This window comes from Corapipo altera, unplaced genomic scaffold, assembly GCF_003945725.1.
Source record: "Corapipo altera isolate COAL_440 unplaced genomic scaffold, ASM394572v1 49, whole genome shotgun sequence".
Classification (NCBI taxonomy): Eukaryota; Metazoa; Chordata; class Aves; order Passeriformes; family Pipridae; genus Corapipo; species Corapipo altera.
Window position 1 is genome coordinate 14,585,314 of NW_020884879.1, and position 25,938 is coordinate 14,611,251.

At 36.3% G+C, this 25,938-nt stretch overlaps 1 protein-coding gene across 3 annotated transcripts; it reads right to left on the minus strand.

Moving 5' to 3' along the window:
* Positions 1-3,341: 3,341 nt before the first annotated feature.
* PPP1R42 (protein phosphatase 1 regulatory subunit 42) lies at positions 3,342-25,037 on the minus strand. 3 transcript variants are annotated; one of them, XM_027638775.1, is made up of 9 exons: positions 24,816-25,037; positions 23,449-23,649; positions 21,365-21,531; positions 20,790-20,928; positions 18,065-18,181; positions 12,951-13,068; positions 11,554-11,659; positions 10,190-10,343; positions 3,342-3,481 (listed from the first exon to the last, which is right to left on the minus strand). In XM_027638775.1, the coding sequence occupies exons 2-9, from the start codon at positions 23,575-23,577 to the stop codon at positions 3,443-3,445; spliced, it is 969 nt and encodes a 322-aa protein (XP_027494576.1). In that variant the 5' UTR covers positions 23,578-23,649; positions 24,816-25,037; the 3' UTR covers positions 3,342-3,442. The 3 variants fall into 3 exon arrangements, with proteins under 3 accessions (XP_027494576.1, XP_027494575.1, XP_027494577.1); XM_027638774.1 differs by having other exon boundaries at positions 10,190-10,341; positions 11,531-11,659; positions 24,816-25,036; XM_027638776.1 differs by lacking the exon at positions 11,554-11,659 and having other exon boundaries at positions 10,190-10,341.
* Positions 25,038-25,938: the final 901 nt, after the last annotated feature.

Consider the following 25,938-nt stretch of genomic DNA (forward strand, 5'->3'; position numbering starts at 1 on the left):
ATAAGTGTTAGGGCATAGTATCAAGGGATTTTTTAAAAGATTTAGAGTTACTGAGATCCCACCATAATTCCATTTCAGACCCACACATATTTAAGGAAATACTTCTAAACTGTTCCCTTATACATGTTCAGTCTGGAAGGGTCTCTGTAAACTCAGCTGTTCTCACTCTAAGAAAAGAGAAAGGAAAACCAGGGTAAAGAGAACCCCAACAGGTCTGGCTCTCCATTTTCCCTTTGGTAGCGGCCATGTGAGAAGCACAGTATTGTAGCTGGTGTGAGTGAGCAGTGAGAGCTGAGCAGGCTTTCCTGGAGCTAGAGAAGTGTGAATATTTATTCATCAAATGACAGTGTGGATGATTTTACTTAAGGGCAATTGCAGACTTCAGATGCAGGGGTTTAGGACAGGCCAAAGTATAGGCCTGATGATACATGTATGCAGCTGGGATGTAGCCAAACTATTATGGAATATAAAAAGCGAGAGGGAGAGTAGATCCAGAGTGAAAACAAGACCCACTTTGCTGTTTCATCAGAGGAAGATTTTGGTAGGGGTCTGCTTTAGCTGGATGTGAGTTGCTTGGCTGTGGGATTCTCTGTGTGAAACCCCATGGCCTTTGTTGGATTGGAAGTAATTAATGCAAGTCTTCAATGTTTTATTTAACATACAAGAAAGTAAAATCTTTAATCCAGAAATACTCAGAACCTATGGGAAATAAGCCATGCTTTTTAGATGGCTTACACAGCATAACCCACATTAAGAAATACTAATGATCCATTAAACAGTTTTAAATGGGTGTGTGTAAGGCAGAGGGAAGTGTAAGATGGAAAGATAACTCCACGCCATAGAGATCAGGAGGCAACTTCCCAATGTGCTGCACTGAGTCAGCAATCGAGCAGCTGCCACTTTGAACATGCTCACCGAAAGTATTGACATTCTTCTCTGGGAATTGCTTAAACAAGAATGAACTTTTTTTTGATGTATGCTTTTCTGTCTTTCTTGATCTGAATATCATTGATGACAACAGCTAAAACAAGAAGTATCATTCTCGGTTAGTATTAATTTCAGGACTAACAATGACAGCTACACATAAGAGCTTTATTTAGTGTTTTGAATTTTCTGTTTCTGAAGGCAAATGGCTCACTAGCTTTATGTGCTGGTTTTGGCTGAGGTAGAGTTCATTTTCTTCACAGGGGCTGGTATGGGTTGCATGGGGGTTGCACTGGGGGGTGCATGGGAGGTTGGGGCAGGTGACTCCATCTGACCAAAGGCACATTCCATACCATATGACATCATGCTCAGTATATGAAGTGGGGGAGGATGTTTAGATGTTTGGCATTTGTCTTCCCAGGTAACCATAGCATGTGACGGGACCCTGCTTTCCTGGGGATGGCTGAACACCTGACTGCCCCTGGGAAATGGTGATTGAATTCCTTGTTTTGCTTTGCTTGCATGTGTGTCTTTTGCTTTCCCTATTTAACTGCCTCTATCTCAACCCACTAGTTTCCTAGCTTATACCCCTTCCAATTGTCTCCCTAATCCTACTGGTGTGGGAGTGAGAGAGTGGCTGTGTGGGGCTTAGTTGTTGGCTGGGGTTAAACCACAACAGTTTAACAGAAGCATGTGGCACCTCAGAGTTACAGTACCACTCACTTACTACCTCAGCTTTGGAAATCTGGTTCTTTACAATGAAGACGAAGATCTTGTTATTCAAGGGGGAAAATGCATGCAAAAGTTAAATTTATTTGACTCAATTCTATCAAATTATATTTATCTTTAGAACCAGTAACAAAATACACACAACATTGCATGCAAAAAGATAGATCCTGATTTTCTTATTCAGGAAAAAATCCTTTCTTATTTCAGAGAGGATCTTAAGTGTAAGATGCTCAGCTGACATTCATACAGAGAAAGTGCATTAGGAAAGGTTTCTTTTCCAGGGGCAATTTGTAAACTGGGTTTTCCTTTCCTTACCTGTAGGTTTGGAGTTTTCCTATATCAGAAGTCTTGAGCATTCATTTAATTACTCAAACTAGTGCAAAGAAGCCAAACTCAAGTCTCAGTTACTTAAAACAGAATTTTAAGTTAAATTAATGTGTAATACTCCCAATCCAAAAATTAACCAGCACAGACATCATTAATCTTCTTGTGCCTTCTCTCCTAATTGTTCCACATTATTCACCAGAACTTGGAAAAATCCAAATGATGGAAATTATTTTTTAGGACTACAGATCTTCTCAAAAATCATGTGCTAATAGCTCCTTTCTGCTTGAAGGGAGAAACCAATGGTATAAGGTTCAATGAGACCAACCACTGGGTCCCACACTTGGGTCAGAACCACCCCAGGCAGCACTACAGGCTGGGGACAGAGTGGCTGGAAAGCTGCCCAGCAGAAAAGGACCTGGGGATGCTGTTTGACAGCTGGCTGAACATGAGCCAGCAGCGTGCCCAGGTGGCCAAGAAGGCCAATGGCATCCTGGCTTGTATCAGCAATAGTGAGGCCAGCAGGACCAGGGCAGTGATCGTCCCCCTATACTCAGCACTGGTGAGGCTGCTCCTCGAATCCTGTGTCCAGTTCTGGACCCCTGACTTCAAGAACACTGAGGTGCTGGAGTGTGTCCAGAGAAGGACAACGGAGTAGGTGAAGGGTCTGGAGCACTAGTCTTAGAAGGATTGGCTGAGGGAATTGGGTTCTTTAGTCTGGAGCAAAGGAGGCTCAGGGGGCATCTTATCACCTTCCACAACCATCTGAAAGGAGGTTGTAGACAGGTGGGAGTTGATCTTTTCTCTCAAATAACAAGTGATAGGACAAGAGCAAACAGCCTCAAGTTGCACCAGGGGAGGTTTGGATTTGGTGTTAGGAAAAATTTCTTTACTGAGAGGGTGGTCAAGCATTGGAATAGGCTGCCCAGGGAAGTGGTGGAATTACCATCCGTGGAAGTGTCAAAAACATCTGCAGATGTGGTGCTTGGGGACATGGTTTAGTGGTGAACACAGCAGTGTTAGGTTAAAGGTTGTACTTGATCTTAGAGGTCTTTTCCAACCTTAATGATTCTATGACTCTACTATGCACGTGTCTCTGTGCAGTGTCTGAGTATCATATGTGGAAAGAAGCAGCTACTAGGTAAGACACTGGCTAAAACCAGCTCATTTCTTGAGGAAGTTTAAGAACTAGGCAATCAGTTTAACCTTGCACTTGCAGATGCTTTACATGCTTTTGATACAAAGTATTGCTTCTGAATAAATAACTAGTTCCCTTATTTTTCTGAATGTTCTTAGAAGGCAGTGTGAAGTTAAACATACTTAATTATGTCTGATTTTGAGATTAATAAGACACAGATAACATATCCATAGAGAAACTACTATCTTTCTTTGGAAACTTTGAGGGGAAAAAAAATCCAGTAATGGCCAAATCTTCACATCCTTCATAACTTTTGGCTTTTAGAATTCAGCTTCCTTCTGCCTTCACTTTCGATGCCTCCTCAACCTATATCAGAAAGATCAGAGAAGGCAGATGAGATCTTCATATCAGAACCACACAAAAGCCCCCATTGCTCCTGTTGTCATTGATGCTTCCTGAGACCACTCAACATTTCTACAAAATTTGTAAGCAGTGTTATGAAAAGCTGCTGCTGAAAAAAAAAGGCCTTTACCTATTGCAAGGTTATTGGCTGATGCAGTGAAAACCCTTTGTTGTTTTTTTTTTTTTCCAGTGTCAAACCTGGGGCCAAGCCATTCTGAATTGATATAATCTGACCATCTGGGGTATTGTACATTCCTTTATTACAAAATTGACTGACTTTTTCCACAGACAAAAATGGTGATAGTTAACTTTTTTTTCCACATAAATTTGTATCAAATACTTAATGATAATTTTCAAGTTCCATAAGAAACAAAATCGTAGTATTAATCAAAGTAATTTCTCATATAAATGAAACCAGATAGGACTCGGTCTTTTATTCCAAAACATTTTTTTACAAACTAAGTGTAACTGATTATACCCAACTTTACTGGACATGTAATTAGTGATTACTGTGGCAGTCTAATACATTAACTCTTCAAGAAAGGCAGAGCTTATTGCTTCAAATCTCTTTCTGAGTTAAAGTATTAGCCTATTACATGGCTCATTTCATGACTGGTTTGGATTTACCTTGTTTTGATGCAGCACTTAATTCTGCTCAGAATTAAGAGAATAGAAAGATGTTGTCAGTCATTTCTGGCTATATTTTTCCCCTTTGTGCCCCTATCTCAGAACTTTTGAATTGTGTGGCTTTTATAGATTTATAAAAAGCTATATACACAGGCAGTCCTGTGTACTGCTTTATACCTGCATATATAAAGAAATAATACCACAATAAATTAACTTACACCTTGCACTGTGTTTAATGTGATAATTAAGAAAAATATGATTTTTTCATTGGTTATGGTTCTAAAGTTCAAATGTGAACTTTAGATCAGTAACTCAAACACTGTGGGTATACACAGTGATTATAAAGCTTATGTATCTATCCATATATTCTGATTATGATCAGAGCAGTACCAAGGGGAGGTGTTCAGGCGCTGATGCCCTAATTTCTTTTCCTTTTGGTAATTCTAACACACCAACAGTACCATGGAAGCAATAAAGCATCAGAATTTTTACTGGCAAGGCTTGGTCTCACACCTCCTGGATTCTAGGAACAGTTTTTGGTAGAGAGAAATACTACCAACAGTAGATGATGATCGATTTAGGAACCACTAAGGCAAATCTGACATATCCAAGTCTTTGCAACTGGATGGGATGAATCCCAAGGTGATGGAAGTGAATTTGAGGAGCAATTAGTGACTGTAATGCTGTCCTCCAAAAAGTAGCAGCTCACCTTGCTCACCTCAGGTTTATTAAAGTAGCTGCTTTCAACTTTTCAGACAAGGGAGTGTGTCTACACAACATGTGACAGAATACAGGAAGGCAAATATTGAAACAGTATTTATATCATTGCAGTAAATTAAGTTAGTGGAACTGACTTCACCTGAGTTACACTAAAATTACTACAGAAGTTATTTATATATCCCTATTCAAGCAGCAGTCTTTATTTTAGGCTCAAATTACTTTTTAAATCTCCCATGCAGGCATGTATTCTAAAAACCTGAAAATACAGCATTACTTCTTTACTTTGTTTATTTTCTTCATACGTGTGTTTTACAAAAGTGATTTTTATAATTTTGTAAATTAGTTACACAATAAAAAATGTGCAATGCTAATGCAGCAGACCAAAAACATTATGAAGTTTTGAGGATTTATCTCAACAGTAGTCTAAAAGTACTGACTTATACATATAAAGATCTAAGGATAGGAAAGAAATCAACACTTCATACTGAATGCTTTATTTATATAGTTAACTATTAGGGTGAACAAGTAACACCTGAAAAATAGATATGCAAAGATTTGAGTCTGCTTTTCATTTAAACATCCTAAAATAGTATTTCATTCCTGATACAATTTTGATGGAGCCAGTTACAAGACGCAACTCACTCTAAAATCACTGAGTAGTCCTCTCTCTGCATTCTGTTTAAAATGTTACGGACCTACATTTAGACTTGATGATCTTAAGGGGCCTTTTCTAATCTAAATTATTCTAAATATTCATGTATTTTATGTAGAAGGTTTCAAACAGAAAAAAACAGAAGGGTTTCAATGTTCTTGAAAGTGCATGAGAGCCTGCATACCCAGATGTGCCCCAGTAATTTTTTGACCTATTGGCTGACAAGTCACATGTGCCATTTGGTCTTCTAAATGTCTAGGAAATAGCCCATATTTCCTGGAAGAAGGAGCTGTCTATTGCAAGCAAATGTGTTCCTGCCAGATTGCCAGTCAAGAATGTGTGTATCTGATATATGGTCAGCCAGACATGTGTGGTCTATCTGCTCACCGGGAGATGTGTGCTCTCTCTCTGCATTTTGAAAAGCATTTATTCCTTTCAAGGGTGCAGGGGGTCTATCAATGCATGTCTTCTGTGTGTTTACATCATTTTTCCTTCTCAGTTTTGGGCACAGCCAGCAGCATAGAGAACTGGAGTGGAGAGGTATGGGCATGGTCAAAAAGGGATGCCTTTTTTCACTGCCTTTAGGATGCTGAATGATGTGGCAGTGTTAAGTACCACAGATTTGGCATATATTAGAACTACTTTTTCTCTGTTGTTTTGTTAAATTACCACTACTGAAAGTTTACAATGCCATTTGTATATCATCTTGCATGTTTGTGGTAACAGAGTTATATTTTTCCTTCTAAATGAAGAGTGTGAATGATCATGGGCAGAATGGACATGGGGCTCGCACGTGGGTACTAAACATGGATATGAAAATACCATGAAGATACACATTATTGTAATGTCAATTATGGTCCTGTGAAAGCACTTATACTCATCTTTACAAGTAGTGCATATTCTCCAGAAAGAAAAGGAACCAACCAATTGTCTGAATTGCCTGCTGAGACCTTACATGAGTCACAGTAACCAGAAACTGCTAATGCTTGACCTTATTCAAATGGCTCTGCTTCAGCAACACTATTTAATTTCAGAACTTCACTTTATCTCTTTATCCTTACACTTTATTAAGCATTGCAGCAACTCCTTCCATATCCTATGTCATGGCTGAATAATTCAACAGCAAGTAAATTCCTTACATTTCTCTTCCCCAGCCTTCATCACTAAATGCCGATTGATACTTTCTAGACCTCACTAAGGAGATGTTTACATTTTTCCTTCAACACCATCACCAACGAAAGGCAGTGAGATGGGCTGTAGCTGCTGGAAAAGGCACTCCGTGTCCATTCAAAACATGCTCCAGGCTCTGCCAAAGCACTCCAGCTGGTATCTCCAAATATTTAATGCACCTAATTCTGAATACATTTGGAGTGCTTGTGGGATATTCAGCAGCCAAAAGGAGCTCCAGGGTGTGAAGCTAAAACTGCACTGGTTTGTATCTTAACTCTGTATTTCTCCTTTTCCTGAAGCCAAGGCTGACGATACTTTTTATTTTTGAATTTTCAGATTTGCTGCAATTGATATTCAGTAAGAGAACAAGATTTATTTCCCCACTGCCCTCTCAAATGAGAAAACTATGTTCTGTAATGTGAAATAAGTATACAATTGTACATATTTTGAGTATACATCATTAAAATCTCAGTATCAGCCCTCCCCAAAAATCTGTCATATAACAGGCCTTATTAATTCTATTTATTATAATGCTAGTTAGATTCATATAAACAAAAGCCCGGTATACATGCAGAACATGTACATAACATTGCTCACTGCAAGTTCCTTTCATCTGGACTAGAACTTGAACTATGCAGGATGTGTATGGTGGCAGCAGAGTGGCTTATGATTAGTTGGCACAATCCAGTGTCTTCATTACATTTTGACTGTATAATTCAAAGATATTACCATACTGCTAATCACATAACATATGCTGGAGAGACAAAAGGTGACTTTCCCACGTCATTCTGAGTTCTACGAATACTTACCACAATATTTAATTCCATGAGTAAAGAAATGTGGGCAGAAACTGCTGGTTACAGATTAAGTTTACAACATCAAAATTTCAACAACTTCTCTACTCTGGGAAAATTTATAATGGTGTATCTCATTGCAAGGTATTAGGTATCTTTAAAATAGTTAAGTGATTTGTTTTCTTTTAATTACTTCCTGCCAATATCCATAATTTTCTCTAAATATTCAAAACTAACTTAAAATCCAATACTACTATTGTTTTTACATTATAAAAAAAGAAAGATTAATGACACATTTCAGTAATCTAGTAATAACTGGCTTTTTTCATTGCTCAAGCGATATGCAATCCTCAGTGGATCTAAGATGTAGGTTAAAAAGGTATTTAATGCCTGTTTTTCAGTTGCCAAGGTCAAACATCACCTAGCATGTATAGGGAAAGAGGAAACATCTGTTCAAATAATTTATTTGACTAACATAGAGGATAGGATTAAAATTCACTGATTTCTTTGGTACAGTACTGAATTTCAATTAAACAATACAGGTATTTGTTCAGTTTGACGAAATTTCCTTCCTTTACATATGGGCACATTTATGTATATTCCTAATTACTGAATCTGACAAGGGAATACTGTGATTTGTCATTTTTTCATACATGCATATACTCTGAGAATGAATATTTCTGTATTTTAAGGGTATTTTTTCCTCCCAAAAACATTCTAAAGAATTCACAAACCTTTAACTAACTCCCAAGACTTCTTGGTTTCCATGGAATTCCTCTGCTAACAAGATTAGAATACATCTCAGGATCAGTAATTATACATGAAATTGTAAGGTAAGGAAACATTCAGCATCTAAGACAAAATTCTCACAAGTTTTTTGAAAATACTAAATTCATGTCATCTGACTGTGGTTTCTCCTAACCTTTCTGTGAATCAGACTAAAATATTCTGGACTAACAGTTTTAAAAAAAAAATCACTAGGATAGTTTAATTTGCAAATGGAAATTAATACAAATATAGACATTTTATTCCAATAAAGTATGAAAGATGCAATCTTCGCCTTTCTAGGGTCAAAAGGGATTTCAACAGGATTGTGCTCCAACTTTTTAATATGGGGATAACTTTTGTCAAGCAAAGAAGCTCAACAACTGGACAGTTTTTCAACATTGTAAAGCAGAATCAGAATGATTTATCTCAAAGGGGATAGCAGAAGGTCTTACACTGAAGAAAAGATGCTCTACAGACATGTTCCATCCTTTTTTAGGACTAAGGGGAATGGTACATGAAAAGCAGTTTTACTCAGTCTAGCCCAAAAGACAGGATGCTAATAAAGATGACATGCAAGCTGACAGAACACTAACCATGTGGATAAACTCACAATGGAATTAAAGAAACCCCACAAACATGTTTGCATGGCATGAGCATTAGTCTGTGCCCCTCTAAATCTCACAAGACTGGACTATTCACTATAGTAGTACTAATAGTAGTATTAATCTGTGATAACTGGTGCATTGTTCCTGCAGTTCTTGTTTTTAAACTGCTCCACTGCTTTCTGAAGCAAGAAAAAAATTCAAGAACAGGCGCATATATAGACAAGTTCGGTTTCCTTTCAGGTCAGAATATATCCATTGCCATGTGAAGGACAAAAATGATCCTTTGAAAGAGAGCAGCTTTGTGATTTGTAATTCTTCTTCCCTTCTTATTAAGGGAAAGGCAGTTATTTTTAATCAGAACAAATAATCAGAAGGAAGAAAACTGATGGAATGGAAAGTGGAAAGTTGTCAAAAATAAAATAGCATTAAATGTTGCTCAGTTAAATTGTCCAACATACTAATAAATCTAATTTGAATGTAAAATAGAACACTACATTTAGTAATTTAGTTACAAAAGAATACTTGTGTTGGTTACATTTATTTATTTATTTTATCTACATCACTGCATAAATGATGATTTTTTTTTTGTTGGCCAGTTCAGCTGGTAAATAATAAAACAGTTAGGTTAAAAATATCATTAAAAATCTGGAAAGAGTGATATTAGATCCCAAATACCAAATTAAACTATTACTACAGGTGAAACTGCAAACCCCTATGAGCAGATTTTATTCCCACCAACAGTTGCATTAGAGTTCACAAGGCTATGAGTAAAGAATATATATCATAAATTCTGAATTGTTTAAATTCATGTAGTGTCTAAACATCTGTAAGGCACACACATCAGTTTTTCTTTCTTGATTGTCTCCATGTTCTTGAGCTGATGCTACAGGAAAATGCTAATCAAACATATAATACACTGACACATGTCTGTTAGAAGTAAGTTGTAATGATGAAAAGTGATTATTTCTCCTCTGCACAGGATCACCCTTCTCCAATAGTGCTGACACCTTAACTGTACTTCCAAGAATTAATTTTGATTGATATTAATCAAAATTAACTTGATATTATTTTACCTTTGTAGAAAAATAGTACAATCAAATGCATATGACAAAAATCAGTAACACTGAAGTTACTACTGTTAGCTAGTCTATGGATTTATAACCAGAAACTGAAATCTATTACCCTGTCTTTCAAAGAAATAAAGACAATAAATATAACATGGTTAAAAAAATTATTTCAGATTAAATTCTACCTTCCTGTACTCATTTTCCACCTGATTCAGCAAGAGCTGTACAAGCAATAACAGAAGTAAAAGGAAGATGTCTGAGGAACACACCTGAGCTTTCATCTGACTTTTTCGTTCACGGATTCTTGGCAGAGGTTTTCTTTCAATTTTGTGCTTCTGAGACAAAACTAAAAAATTTGGTTTTTCTTCCACAGAGGGACTGTGATGAAAGGCAAGAGCAGGATGAGATGTTTCAGAATCAGCTGCAGAAAACAGAATAAAAAAAGGATTCATTTAATATCCCAGGTCAAACCATATCTATTTAATATTCAGTGTGATTGATCATAGGTTCCAATGTATCTTGTTATAGAAAACAGTGTAAAAAGCCTCAAGGTAAATTACTTCGCATTTGATAATTGAGAATGGAAAACTTTGTATGGAATTATGGAAGGTGCTGCAAACACTGATGAAGGTGAATATTAAAGCAGGTATTCCCATTCAGGTACAGTTATTTGAAAGGGAGTAAATTCAATTACATAGCATCTCTTTATATCAGTAGTTACTCAAAAGACCATTTCAGAACCATTGCCATTCACATATGGCTTCCAAACACTGAGCAGACTACAATTATTTGGGGGTTGGGGCTGACAGGCAGAGTGTTTTCACTTCGTGTCTTCAAAATAATATATTAGTTTATCTTCCGAAAGCAACAGTGTAACTGTCGCCAATTTTATTTTATAATTATGGTCATTCAAACTATTTTGAGTAATTTGAAGTCTAATGTCTCTTTCCAAATTCTACAAGATGGCAAGATATGCTATTAAGTCATTTATGTTTTAACATGCAGTCAACTCTGTAACAGTCACTACTATACCACAATTTTAAAAAAATCTCATTATACTTCAGGTTTTCCTTCAGTTTCAAAACTAATCTACTAATTGGTTTTCCCACTTCAAAAACATGTTGCTTTTAAGCCCCCAAAAGGGTTTAAGGCTTTTTTTCCTCCCAAACATTTATTTTCTTTCCAAGTGTAAAACTTGTACTTCTGCTAGTCATGTATCCTGTGAAGGCCTTTAAAAGGACTGGCAATTTACACAGATCAAATAAGTATCAACAAATACATTTTTGAAGACTGATGTATTTCATGCATATTTGCTTTCGAATGCCCAACACTTTCTTTAAATATGGAAAGCAAACTTAAGTATTTACACACTCAAAATGTACTAGCTCCTCCCTTCCATAATTCTGGGAGATTGGGATGGGAAGAAAAAAAAACAACACATGAATTAGTGCTAAAATTAAATGTTATATTGGAAAAGTTCAACTTCTACTCCGGTGTTTTGGAGTCAGCACCGGTACAAGTCCCATTCTTAGTATATTTATTGTTAGCTGCTATTTTATTATTTCTATAATATTGTAAATAAGCATGAAGTAATTGATTTGTTTGCTTACAAAATTGCACATAGACTGTATGTTCATCTGTCATTCTCTCATTGCTTTTTTTCCTGGCAGTTTTGGAGGCTTGCCAGTTCATTAAGAACTGTCTTTCCATTTCTTTAATTTCTTTCCCATCAAGGGATTCTGTCAAAGAGAAGCAAACATTTTCTGTGACACAAAGTTAACTAAAGGGTTCTACAAAGCTGTATGTAACTGGTTCTATATATGCTCCTTTGAAATCTTTTTTTCTCTTTTTACCAATCTGGTAAAGAAAAAAATATCCAATACAGATTGATATTCATATTCAAGCTGCAAGAGTGAGTTAACACGTCTTAATTACAAAAGAAACATCTATTATTTTTATAACTTTCAAGGAAAATATATATATATATATATATATATATATTTCAGATTTGGTTAACATGCAGCTCCTTATAGAAAGTTCTGAAGAAAAGCTATGCTCTTGCACAAGATATAGATAGACACAGAAACTCAGACTGAGAGGGAAACTACATCTTAGCAATCACAGAGACGTACTGCTCATGAAGACAGACACACAGATTTGGCTCTCTAAGGTTAACTTTACTCACTTGGGTGCCATTAAGTTTACGCTCTGTGTTTCATTGGTTGCATCTGCATTTTTTGAGTCAGAACAAATGAAGTACCTCACATGTCCACAAATTTTGGTTGCATTAGAAGTGTCCTAAGGCACTGTTATTTTGATTGTGCACATAGGTTTTTTCTTTTTCTTAATGGATGATATTTTGTACTCTTAGAAAAACCAAGTTCTATAATTACAACTTGAAAGATAATTGCCACCTTTATCCAAAAAAGTAAAAAAATTAGCAGATTTTTTAACCTATTTGTAGAGTGTGAATATTCAGATATAGAAGACTAAGTTTCTTCCTTTTATGCTAAAATTATATCAAAATAATAATAATGTAAACGGGATATATAAGGTTAAGATTAACAAATAAACTCATAACATAAATGTAAATTGCTTTTAAGGACAAAGGTTATATAACAAATTCAAACACAGTAAGGTAGGATCTGTACAGCTGGCACTGCACAGCAAACACCTAGGCAACTACTACAGATTGATAGGGGAGTAGATTCAAATTGTCTTTGAAAATCAGTTTCACTACATCTGGAATATGAACACAAAAAAAGTCTTATTATTTTGTAACAATCTCACCAATCATCTATTATAAAAAAAAATACTACCACTAGTAGCAAAAGCCAAACAACATGGTTTGTGAAGTTGATGATATAAGCGGTTTTAGCTTTGTACATAAATTAAAAATTTATCACTTGAAATAAATTTCTATAGCAGTAACTGTGTTTACATACATAGTGCAATTCAAGAACTATTAATGTATCAGTTGTTTTCTAAAAGAGTGGGGGTTATGGGTGGGCTATTGGTTTGATTTTTTACCTAAAGTTTGTGACTGTACTACAACCTTGTCCCTGTACTTTGGTTTTTGGCAGATGGGGTTTCCTGTAAGATCCATTCTACGTAGCTTTGTCCATTTGTTTAACACAACCTTCAAATCCTGCAATTGATACAACAACAAAACACTGGATTATTTTCCTCCCTCCAGTGTAAAATTCAATAGTAATGTGATTTGTTCAGCCAGGCCCAAATCCTGTACACAGAAATAATTTCAATGAGACTATTCATATGTATGAATATGCACATTAAGAATGTACATTTTCAAATAGAGTGGTGCATAACATCCCCTGAATATATCATAATCCCACAGAAGAAATGGTGATACAGTTGGAAGAAGCTGCATTTTTAAGGATACAGTTATGTCAACTATGGAAAATGACCACTTCAATCCCTCTTATAAGCACCTAATGCCGAGGAATTGCCAACCAAAAAATCTGTATGATATGTAATGTCTCTTGGTCTCACAGAGCCCTTAGAGTATCAGCGTGTGGAAGAATAAATACTTTATACAGATAAAGAACAGACTGAAAAAAAAAAAGCTACAGTAAACTGCCTCTCTCTTTATATGTATGTATTTTACAGGAGAAACAGTAATCCCCCCTACATAACTGTGCGTGGTCAGTTACAGTACTGGCCTAAACAGTGAAATTTGTGAAATATACCCTTCTCCATCTGGCTTTCTGTCTGGTTACCCAAGGACAGTATGACCTACTCTGTCTTTTAAATACAATAAATTCACATTAAAAGCATGCAAAGCTTAGCAGATTGGTCCTTTCTACTGAGATACCCTACTTTCTGAAATACTTTCTTTCCAAAATTTTGTTTAACTGTCATTCTTGATAGGCTTTCCTTATATATGTGAAAAGCTTAAGGAGGGATTCAAAACAATCTGTATAAATACAAGGAGAGACAACTTTTGTTGCTGTAATAATTTAGATTCTAAACTGCAAAGTGTGTAGAATTTTGCAGCTTGATGCCAATAATGAAGTACCTAGCAATGTAGGCATCTCTTAGTTCCTCCAAATCTAGAAAATTGCCTGGGTAATGCAAGCAGGGAGAATTCTGCTTTTGCAGGCTCTTCTCTCTTGGTAGAAAATCCTCCTAGGAAATTTCTTTGGGTTATATAACATACGTTTAGAAAAATCACATGGAAGAGAAAGTGGCAATACAGACTCACACCTCCAAACCATTTAATTTTTGGTCTATCAATGATGATGGTGATATCGTCATATTGTTATTCAGTGATAACAATGTCTTTTTAGTAAAACAGAGAGCAAAAGTCTGGTTCTGTGAGGATCGAGATTGATAAAACAAAACAAGAAACTCTGAGGACCAGTCTACATGAAGAAATGTTAATAATTCTCGTAATGTTGCACAGTAAAGCTTAATCAGTACACATCGGTACAGCAACATGATAACCCCTATAGCTTAAGTGCTAACACTGAATCACAAACACAGTTTAGGGAAGAAAAATTTTAGGCTAGACTTATTAAAAAAGAAAAATAATTGAGCAAGTGTTTTTATTTATTCTTACCTGAGCCTTCATCATTATCACTGAAATCTGTAATGTGTTCTAGATTTCACTAGAAATAATTTTTTCAAGTAATGGTTTTGCAACACAAAGTTGTCTATTACTGAAACAAAATGTATACAGTTTAACTTTGATGAATGTATACAGAATCCTGAAGATTTTTGTTAGCTGTTACTTACTTGATAAATGACCCAGAACATGCTTACTCCAGTGTATGTTTATCTAAGAGTGCACTAATCCTGTGCTGAAATATGATTACCCTTTCGATACGCTCTAGTTGTTCATTGCCTTCCTGTCTCTAATAAAGTGCTTTCACATCCCAGCCTTTCAATAAGTTGTACTAAAGGGACCAGACACTCTTCTGGGCAGGCTCCGTTTGATAAATGATCATGTCATGCTATCACTTTGAGGTCTGCTACAAAATACTGACGAGCAAATTATATTCCAATGGGGAGGGAGAGAGAGGGGGAAGGGCAAGTGCCTGAGTAGGCAGCTGTAGTGCTGGCAATTTCTTACCAATTAACGATGGTCAGTTAAGAATTGGTATCTGACCAGTATGCTCCATCTTTTATCGGAAACGTCTAGTCCAACTGCCCCTGATACATCTAGAGACAGCAATTTGTCACCATTTTGATTACCTGTCATAATCTATTTGAGAAAATCTATAATTTTTCTCTTGTTCCCGACTCAATTCTGAAGCGAATGAATTCATCTTTTGTGATATCCTCTTGTCATAATCAATACCGAGCAGAGGTTGAATAAATTAAAGACTTGTGAAATACAGATTTTTACAGGTATTTCTAGATGTATTTTCTCTATCTAACCAAACACACAAGTAATAATATTCTCAAAACTAATTTAATTAATAAATAAATTATATTCTGGCTTTTTGCAAACAGGAATAGTTGTGGGGTTTTTTTTTAATAGATATAGTGTTTTTAAAAAATTCCCTTAGTATTCCAACCCAAATACACTGCAGTCTAGAAGACGTGGTGATCCTGACTAAAGTGAAAAGGATAAATAAATCAAATAGCAAGCAATAGAAAACAAAGAAATGCCAATTCTATTAAAATCAATTATATTCTTGATAACTGACCTAAGACACGCTTTTTGCATGTGGTAGCTAGTCATAGTTATTTTGCATTAATTAAGAAAATTTACTTGATTTACTTCGGTCTACTGTTCAGACTGCATTACGTGAACTTCAGTCATGTGAAACAAGGTCATATGCCCTGATGTCTGTTAATTATGGTAATAAAGCCCTGAATTAGCCAGAAGTTTAAACAATTGAATTTACTAGTCCTAATTTTCAACTACTCTGAAATCAAGGGGGCAGAGTTGAAAAGCAAGAGAATATGGGTCTTCATAATAAAGTGAAAAAAGTGAGAAAAATGTTTAGATATAAAATAATTATACTAAATACACAAATGTGCAAAAAGTCTACATAAGAAGATTGCATTTTGTGCATTTCTTATGCCCTTCACATTTTCCTCCTTTAAAAAGACTCCATGTTATTCCTGCAGCCATCTACCTCTGCTGTACAGGTCACTGCTGTTGACCAGCCCTACTCGGATGCGGATGACTCCTCTACAGCTTCTCTTCCCACTGGGTGAAGCACAGCTGGGTACAGAGCTCTCTGACACTTCCCTGTCATGCAGCACTGCCACGATCTCTGATCAATGCCAGACATTCCCAGGGATGTTCTCAATGGCAGTGATGGGATAGCAGGAATGGGAAAACAGTGGACACAGAGCTTTTGGCATGAGAAACAGGTACACATCAGAGTTTTGATAACAGAGGGGTAAGAGGGAGGAGAGTGGAGGTAGCCTGTGTGGGAGTGAAAGAGCCTTTGCTGTGTGTGACAAGTTCAGCCCACAAAACCAATGAAGTGCATAGAACTGTACACCCCTCAAATCCTTTCAGCTTTCACAGTTGTAGAATAATTAAGCCACAGAATCATGAAATTCAGGGTTGCAAAAATATTGAAACATACTCAGAACTTCCCTCAGCTATTTTTTTTGAACAGTCAGTGGCTGTATAAGATTGTTCTCTTGCTAGATGTCTACTGTGAGCTAAACACTTACATTACACAGAGCTAAAACTGACTTTTTAAAAAATACTTTGCATGGGTTAATGCTTTATTCCAACAGTTTGGTCTTTATTTCTTTAAGAATTTATATTAGTGATAAGTAGAGCCTACTAAAATGTGATCTCTTAAAACACAGTAATTGTTTTAATTAAAGTTGGATATCCACCTGCGTTACACTGTATGGAAAATACATTTGATATGTTCATTAGTTTTACAGGTCTGCAAACATATGAAAAGAAACACCCTCTATTCCATATGTTTCAAAATGTGGAGATTGTTTAGAAAACACACTGGACAGTCATTTTGAAAAATATATCAGAGCTTGATATATCAAATATCAGAGCTTGATATATCAGCAGCAAACTCAAATGCTAACCACATAATTTTTCAAAAGCTGTGACCATATAACATAGAAATCTACATGTCTAGTTGATTTGGGCAAATTTAACTCTGATCTTCCTGATGATTAAATAATGAAATTGAATCATGATTAAATAATACATACACAGTTACTGAATAGTGCAGTCTTCTTGTCCTCTCCTTATTCTGTTTCAGAGCATACCATTTTTCCCTCTGAGATACTGAAAACACTGTCTCCAAACTGGCATCCTCATTCTTAAAATTAATTGGTTCTTCGCCTAAAACAATCTTCTTCCAAGATCATCACAACTGAAGTATATTTATTTATACAAAAGAAAGAGCCAATTAAAAATATTTGTAATATGTTTTATTTAGAAAAGGAATCCTTTTCAAAAGGGAAGCTTTGGAGAAACTGTCTATTTGAAAAAGCTTACTGTTATTTTGATACAGTGTGGTTTTAATTACTCAGCAAAAACTTACATGAATTGTATTTTGATGTGTATTCAATCACAACTGCCAGCCAGAAGCACAGGTTGAAATACAAAGCATTAATAGTTCTCTAGTAATACAGATATGCACCACTCAACATTTAATATTAAAGTATAGAAAATAAAGTCCAAATAAAGTATATTGACCTAGATTATTTATAGGTTATGCACACCAAATACTGCAATCTTCTCATTAGTAAACAGAACTGCCAAATTCTGTTACATTCTGTTAAAAATATATTAAGTATTCTAAGAAGTAATACGAACAATTTTTTAAATAATTACTAACCAATGAAGGTTAACTTTTCTAAGGAAACAGAATGTAGAAATAGTAATGAAAGAGCTTATTTTAATCAAGGCTTTGTCTTCATGATTTGGTTTACTATCTGAGCCAATTCATTTTAGTATTAATTAATAAAAATATAAATTTTGACATCCTACGTTAATGCTTTTCCATTTTTAATCTCAATAAGATTTCTGGATGAGAAGAAACAGCATCGCTTGACAAGTCAGAGGTTCAGTAACAGCAGAAGTAAAATTTATTTTTAGTCTTATATTTAGTGATAAAGATGAATGTGACTAATTTCTTATCACCCATACTTAATATAACAAAGATTTATTTTAATACCTTCATATGTTGAAGTTGATTGTCAACTGCTTTAAGATAAGAAAGATTTTCCAAAACTGCCAGTTCCTCTAATTCATCAATGTTGTTATTGCTGATATTCAATACAGATAAAGATTTCTGAAGAAAGAAAAGAAGAAAAAGAAATATTTTTTTTAAGTCATATGTGAGTCAAGTTGTACATTCTTACAGAAAATTATTGTAAAGGATGAATAAGCATATAAAGCAGAAACATGCAAACACAACTACCACATACCTCACAGAGTGTTTTATGTTGGCTATCTTGTTGTAAAATGCAATTTATTTTGGTTTTGAAGTCAAACAAAAGTAAGATTATTTCTCAATTATTTCAGGAATTCTCAGTAAATACTGAATGCTTGTTATACTTTAAACATGTTCTAATGGTTTACAGAGTTCTGCAAGTGCTACTAACTCTATTTTTGAAGTATGGAACAGACATGGAAATTGACTGCATTTTATAGAATTACAGAATGGATTGGGTTGAAAGGGACCTTAAAGATCTGGTACAATCCCCCTGCCATAAGCAGGGCCACCTTCCACTAGATCAGGTTGCCCAGGGCCCCATCCAACTAGGCCTTGAATATTTCCAGTGATGGAGCACCCACAACTTCTCTGGGCAACCTGTTCCAGTGCCTCACCACCCTCACAGTAAAGAATTTCTTCCTAATGTGTAATCTAAACCTGCCCTCAATCATCTTAAGACCATTATCCTGTGTCCTATCACTACCTGCCCTTGTAAAAAGCCCCTCTCCAGCTTTTTTATAAGCCCCCTTCAGGTACTAGAAGGCTGCTACAAGGTGTCCCCAGATCCTTCTTGTCCCCAGGCTGAAGAACCCCGACTTTCTCAGCCAGCCCTCTGATCCTTTCTGTGTCCCTCCTCTGGACTTGCTCCAACAGGTCCATGTCCTTCTTATGTTGGGGCCCCAAGACTGCATATGAATTGCATAGAGCTGAAGCTTGTATCTGATGCCCACATAGTCTCATTTAACACCTGGACTACACTGTTTTTCTTTCAGGCTTGATCCTACAAAACTTTGGGCATACATATCTCTGATCCTTAACTTTCTTTGGAACAATAGTGAGTCACATAATGCACTTTGCCTTTTGTAATAAGCAATAGTTACAGATATCTTTACATTTTAGATAAAAACAAAATGTGTTTCAGGTGTTTATCCCAGGACATATTAAATTAGGCTTCACATAAAAGAAAGAAGAAGTTTATACCTCTAGGAAATAAAAAGGGACACCTAATACAGGGAATTTACAATTATACAAGGTATGGGACTTACCATTAGTTGGAAAAAAACTCTATTTCAGCAGTGTATACAGGAAAACAACCCCCTTCAAAAATCTGACCAAGATCTACACTGCAGACAGAAATTACCAGTATCATCCTGATACACCCAGTTCATAAACCTAATCTCCTCAAGTTCATGACATTGTCATCATCAAAACACTTGCTTGTGGTAAAAAGAGAGCTATATGGCCTCATCTTTCATCTCTGACAGCATTAAGAGCCAGAAACAGACAGAAGAAGATGAAGTAAAAAGTTATGTCTTAAAAAGGGTCTAAACACTTAGCATTCAGAGGATAAAATAGAATTCTTCTACATTTAGCCTCCACAAAGATGTTACATGGTCAAGAATGCAAAGTGTTTCCTAGAAAACAAAACAAAACCCACACCAAAAGGCCTTAAGTAAAAGCCATAAAGAACAAAATGCAAGTGACTAGGCCAGGATGTTGAAAAACATGGATGAGTTTATTATAAATTATTATCCTGGGAGGATTATTGCTATATAATCCCCCTCTTCTTTGACAATTTCTCCAATATAGAAGGAACAAAGTACAAGTGCTCTCACAGTAACGGCTCATTTCTATGAATGAAAAACTGCAATACATGTCTTGGACTACTTAATCTCAAAAGAGAAGAAATCAGAGCTAGGACAAATTTTTATGATATACATGTGAACAAAATAACTCACTTTTCAGTGAGTTCTTTATCTTCACAAAAAATGCTCATCAAGTACTGACTACACTTTGGGAAATAGAGCAAGAGGAATTTTTTTTTAGTATAGAACTACATCCATTAGCAACAAAGCCTCCTCTTTAACCTCTTCAACTGTACATTTTATGTTTTCTGAGCAACTAAGATATTGAAAGACAACTTCAAAAGTTGACTTTCCTGAAATCATGACACACTACAATACAGAAAAACTGCAGAACTAAAACGGAACGTTTTTGATATGTTGTTCTTATTATCCAGAAAAAAAAAGCTGTTTGTGCTTTTTTTCCCATTACGTTCTCGAGAGGAATACAAAAGGCAGTAAATAAAATGTGTAACAATCAAATTGGAGAAATACCAACAAACTAATTCACTACAAACTAAACAGACTAAGAAAACTAAGAGTGATAAATTCCTACCCCTTTTTTAGTTTATTCACATTCTGTTGGTATAGAGCATCTATATACTTCCTTACTTCCTCTCTCTATTTTAATTTTCATCCTTCATAATAAAAAAATAAAGAAGTAGAATCTGCTGGACCACTAGCTTTTATGAGAATTGGTGTGGGATCTCCTTGTTAGAACTTGAAAGAATGCCACCAATTGGCAGAAAAGGAAAGCACAGAGTGATCAAGTCCTAATCAGTTCTTCTAAAAATACTGATCCACTGATTAATGGCTCATTGAAATTCTCAAAATGTACTTACTGCCAGGGACCTAAGAGACACCGGATCAAACAAAAGCTTTTCACCAAGAGGGAGATGTTGACTTTCAATATGTAGCTCCCTTATTTCTCCTATTTTATCCAAACCTTCTACTACAGTGATGTAATTGCCTCCCAAATACCTGCAGAATAAAACACAAAATAGATTTAATTCCCTTTGAAAGTAAGAGCAAACACAAGGCTTCAATATATTAAGAAAAATATTTTTAAAGTATTGTTGAATAATGCTTGGAAATTAGAAAAGGAAAGAACCCAGCATATGAGTAGACATTCAGTTAACTGATCTAAGGGGTTTTTTAGCAGTTTTATCTATTGCTATTATTACTATTATTATTGATCAAAAATATAAAATCATTTAAATGCAAATACATATGTAAAGATAGTATGTCATTACTTACAACACAGAACACTTAATAAAAAAATAATAAGCAGTTACTTTTATTTGAAAAGCAGAATTCAAGAACTAAAAGGACCTTAACAGCTACATAATTTTTTAAATTTCTTAGTGAAATAACTATTGTTTTTACTAGTAAAACAAATACATTATTTTCAACTTACAGTTTTTCAAGCTTTTTCAGTGATGAGAGATTTTCTATACTTGAAATACAATTGTTCTGAAGGTAAAGGTGTGTTATATTTGAAGCAAAGTCCAAGTTCTGGATTTGGCTGATTTGGTTATCATATAAATATAGAACCTTTAGATTTTTACAGAAAGAGAGGACTCCCTGAAATAAACAATTACAAATTAATGCTACATAATGTTCACTCAATGCCTGCTTTGGGAAGCTTTTGATTGTTCTTATATTTAAGTTCTGTTGAACAATTTATAAATTTTCACCTTTAACAAACACTTTTAAACACTATTTTTCCTAGAAAAACTGAGTTAGTGTCAGCAATCATCAGCCTTAAGACTGAAACTTGTCATTACTATTCTGCCATACAGAAGCTGAGGACTACAGACAGCATGAGCAGGTACACCACATCCTGTGTGATTTCATTACCCCCCCTGCCTTCATAAGGTGGATTTCAGAAAAGCACAGTTGTTAGTGTAGTTGTCTCCATCAAACCTCAGTGATGTAATGGAAACCGGTTCTTGGCAAAGGAATACTGATTTATACAAAAATCTTGTACTTCAATGTATTTTGATATGTTTCTGAGCCCGAGTTTGCACTCAAACGTTGAGTGTCTTTGAATGTATTCCTATTAAACAACTAAAAGGTCACACCTTCTTATGAAGGTTTCTGTAAAACTTCACTGTGGCATCTGATGAGCCAGTCCTCATCAAATGGTCTGATCCAATTAGTAACTTGCTGTGGCTATCCACATTCCTAAGAGTGAGCTGAACAAACCCATTTGCTTGCAGGGATCTGTTCATACAGAACAAGTGATTTCTTCTTGACTGAAATCACACTTTTAGAGCAGAAATTCATGATACACAACAATGCAGTTGTTCAGGGTTCAGCAGTTTCAAAATGCACTCAGTATCTTGAGGCGATTTGAATTAACTTGGGACTTACTGAAACCTGTATAAATTTCCTATTATTGAACTCAGAGGAAGGAAGACTGGGTTGAGTTTGTAGGTTTAGTCTTTGAAAATGAAAAGTTCATGGGTTATTTTTTAAATGAGTAATCCCAAGGGAGCAATTTAAAAAAAAAAAACAACAAAAAACACACAGATTTTTTAACCTGACTAATTTGAAAAAGCCACTACACCAGTCCAAATTTGTTAACCTCACTCAGGTTATATCCTGTTCCTGAATTTCCTTTCCTTTCTCAGACTTCCTCTGAAATCTAAGGAATAAATCACAGATAGATTGAAAAGATTGTGCTATGAGTTAACAACTCTGTAAAATTCCCAAGACTAGAAAAATAATGGCGTTAACAAAAATAAGTGTTGTGCTTAATAGTATGTAATATCATTACTGCTTTCTTTAACAGAAAATCTGATCTGCAAAATTACTAGTTCCTTACATCTTTTCTATTCCACAGTTCATTTTTTTATAAAGGTAATCATCAATAAATAGGAATTGTACAAAATAATCAAAGTAGTAAATTGGTTCTTTTTTTGTTTAAGAACTGCATATTTATATAATAGTTCTGTGAAATACTGCAAAAAATACTTCACTTTAACACTTCATCTCTCTTGTGTAATTGCTTTCGTGGATTTTCTATTTTAATTAATTAATGGCAAAACCAGTGTACTGATAATATATATTTCTGCAGTTTCAAGTAAGTAAAATACTTCAGCAAGACTTGCTACATAAAGAAAAAAGTGTCATGTTGATAATGAGAACCCCTGCAGACTGTTGGAGTTACACTCACTTTGATGTTTTATGTTAAAAGTTACAGCTAAAAGTTTATTTTCACATTTCAAATGTCATGCATTTAAAACCTGTTTAAACATGTTACATATAAGCAGTGTTCCACACAGTAGGAGCAGTGAATGCTGAAGCATGATCCCAAACAGATGCATTATTAAAGCCTAATTGCAAGCCAACAGAAGTGTTAAAACATACTATAGCTGTTATAAAATGGAAACTTGGCTTTGCTTTTTTGTCTCCCCAACTACAACCAACTCAGCATAACAGTAACTACAAAACATTTCAGTAGCCAGGTTAAAAGGAATGAAAAATAAATCTTACAATTGTGTCTATATTTTTATCTGACAAATTCAGATGAGTTATTTTTTGCAGATACTGTCCAAAGTCGTCTTCATTGCGACTCTTGTGACCAACATTTTTAGCAATGAGGTCCAGTGTTAGTCGAACCATAGCTGTGTAATAGGTCAAGCTGCTCTACCGCTTCTTCTAAGACGTGCTCTTATAAGTTGTTTTACAAAATGCCTTAAAAACAAAAAAGGAAGATGGTTTACTCCTTGTATCCCAGATCTTCAACAAAGCTTACATACGTACTTCAAATCTGGTGTTTCCTCACCCATTCCCTTTTTGCTTACAGAGACACATTTATGTACACACTTTGCTGCTGTAGAAATCTACCCCCTTTTTCGCTGGCAATTTTTCAAACTTTTGGTGTGTTAAAAAGCATTTAAAATACATTGTTATATTTGATTGGTTGTTTCAGTTTGCTTAAGTTTACTTAAGATATATGTAAGTAGCTAATTAATGGAAGCTCATAACCTAATTATTTGTCAGAAAATACAAGACTCTCTATAGCAGGTTTTAAGGCTGTGAGAGGTGATATTATGCTACAATACTCTTTACACATCTGCACAGTACTTTAGTCATGCACACAACTGCACGTGTGTTTTTTCTACACAGTGAAAAACTGAGTTTTTCCACACTGTAAAGGCTCTTATAACAACAACAACTTTTTTTTTTTTTTCATATTCTGACTATAGTTCCAAGTGAGTTTATAAATCCGGGCATAGAGGAGAGGGAAAAAGGCAATATACTAATTTTGAACTGGATGCAGAAACAGCCTGGGGATAAAAATACCCTAACAAATATAAGTTAATAACTCAGAAGAAAAACGTTGCCTTTTTAGCCAGTATATAATCCACTGTACATTACATATTTTAGCCAATACACGACACCCCTACATCAGTGTATTAGAAGAACTGAGGAGACAGCAAAAAAACATGCCAATCCCAAAAAGCATCCCAGTGCTAAACCTCATGCAGCCACATAAGCCATGGGATGGAGAATCCTCCTTGCCAATAATACATTTAGAAGAAACTGAGGAAAAGCCGAGATTGAAGCTGCAAAGGCAGAAAAATTTCCTTGCTTACTAAAGAAAGGTGAAGCTCGGTAGCTCCCCTTTATCCACGCGGGTTTTGCTTTTTACTTTTATTTTAAAAGGGGCTGAAGGAAAGCTGAGAGGACATTGTGGGGTTGCTTGGTTTTTTTACTGAGAAATGTGTTTCTTTCTTGCTTTTTAGATAAAAAATACCTTTCAGAGCCCTTTCTTAGACCTCCTTCCAAACCCAGCAGTAACAACAGAGGGAAAGGCGGGCAGGTTTCCCTCCCTCGGTCCCCCAGCTCCTGCCTACCTACAGCCGGGCGATTTCACACCGCTCTCCCCGCCCCGTCCCCACCACCAACCGCCTCCCAGCTCGGCCGGCGGGAAGGCGGCCTTGATGGCAGGTAGGGGACGGGATCTCCTCCAGCCGTCCGTCCCAGGAGGAAACGCTCCCGGCCTGGGACGGCGGCAGTCGGAGCAGCGCGAGCCGCTGGCCCCTGGTTGCCGCGACACCCGCACGCCAACGGCCGAGGGGGCGGGGCGCTCCCCCCAACGGCCGCGGCGCGCGCCCTCCCCGCCCAATCAGCACCGACAAGAGGGAGAAGGGGCGGGTTTTATTTTGCGCCGGCGCAGTTGACGGGCTCGGGCCGGTGGTTTTCGGTGGTGGCCGTGTACGTAGGAGCGCGGAATATCCCGAGTTGGAAGGGAGCCACAAGGATCGTGAAAGCCCAGCTCCTGGCGCTGCGCAGGACACACCAAGAATCCCACCATGTGCCTGAGAACATTGTCCAAACGCTTCCTGAGCTCTGTCAGGCTTGGTTCCGTGACCACTTCCCTGGGGAGCCTGTTCTAGTACCCAACCACCCTCTCTGGATGAAGAACGTTTACTGACCTAAAACTCACCTGACACAACTTCATACCATTCCCTCTAGTCCTGTCATCGCCAGAGAGAAGAGATCAGTGCCTGCCTCTCTGCTTCCCCTCGCAAGGAAGCTGTAGACTCTTATGAGGTCTCCTCTGAGTTTCCTCCAAGCTAAACAAGTGACCTCAGCTGCTCCTCATAAGGCTTCCCCTCCAGACCCTTCATCCTCACGGCCCTCCTTTGGATGCTCTCTAACAGCTTAATGTCTTTTTTATATTGTGATGCCCAAGCCTGCACACAGTACTCTTGCAAAATGTGAAATATGTAAGAATTTTCTTAAGAAAGAATGTTCTTCGATGTTTGATATTTGTATACTTTCAAGCCTAATCAACAAGAAGGGAGATTTAATCTGTGAAACGGCAGCTAACAAGCAAGATCTAAGTGATGTCTATGTGTTAGAAAAACAGATTACTTGTTGGTAGAATTATCTTGTTAAAGTTTAGGGCTTGACATGCTTCAATGATCTCATACCTAGAGGGAGGTTAACAAGACTTGAGAAAAAGGATGCCCA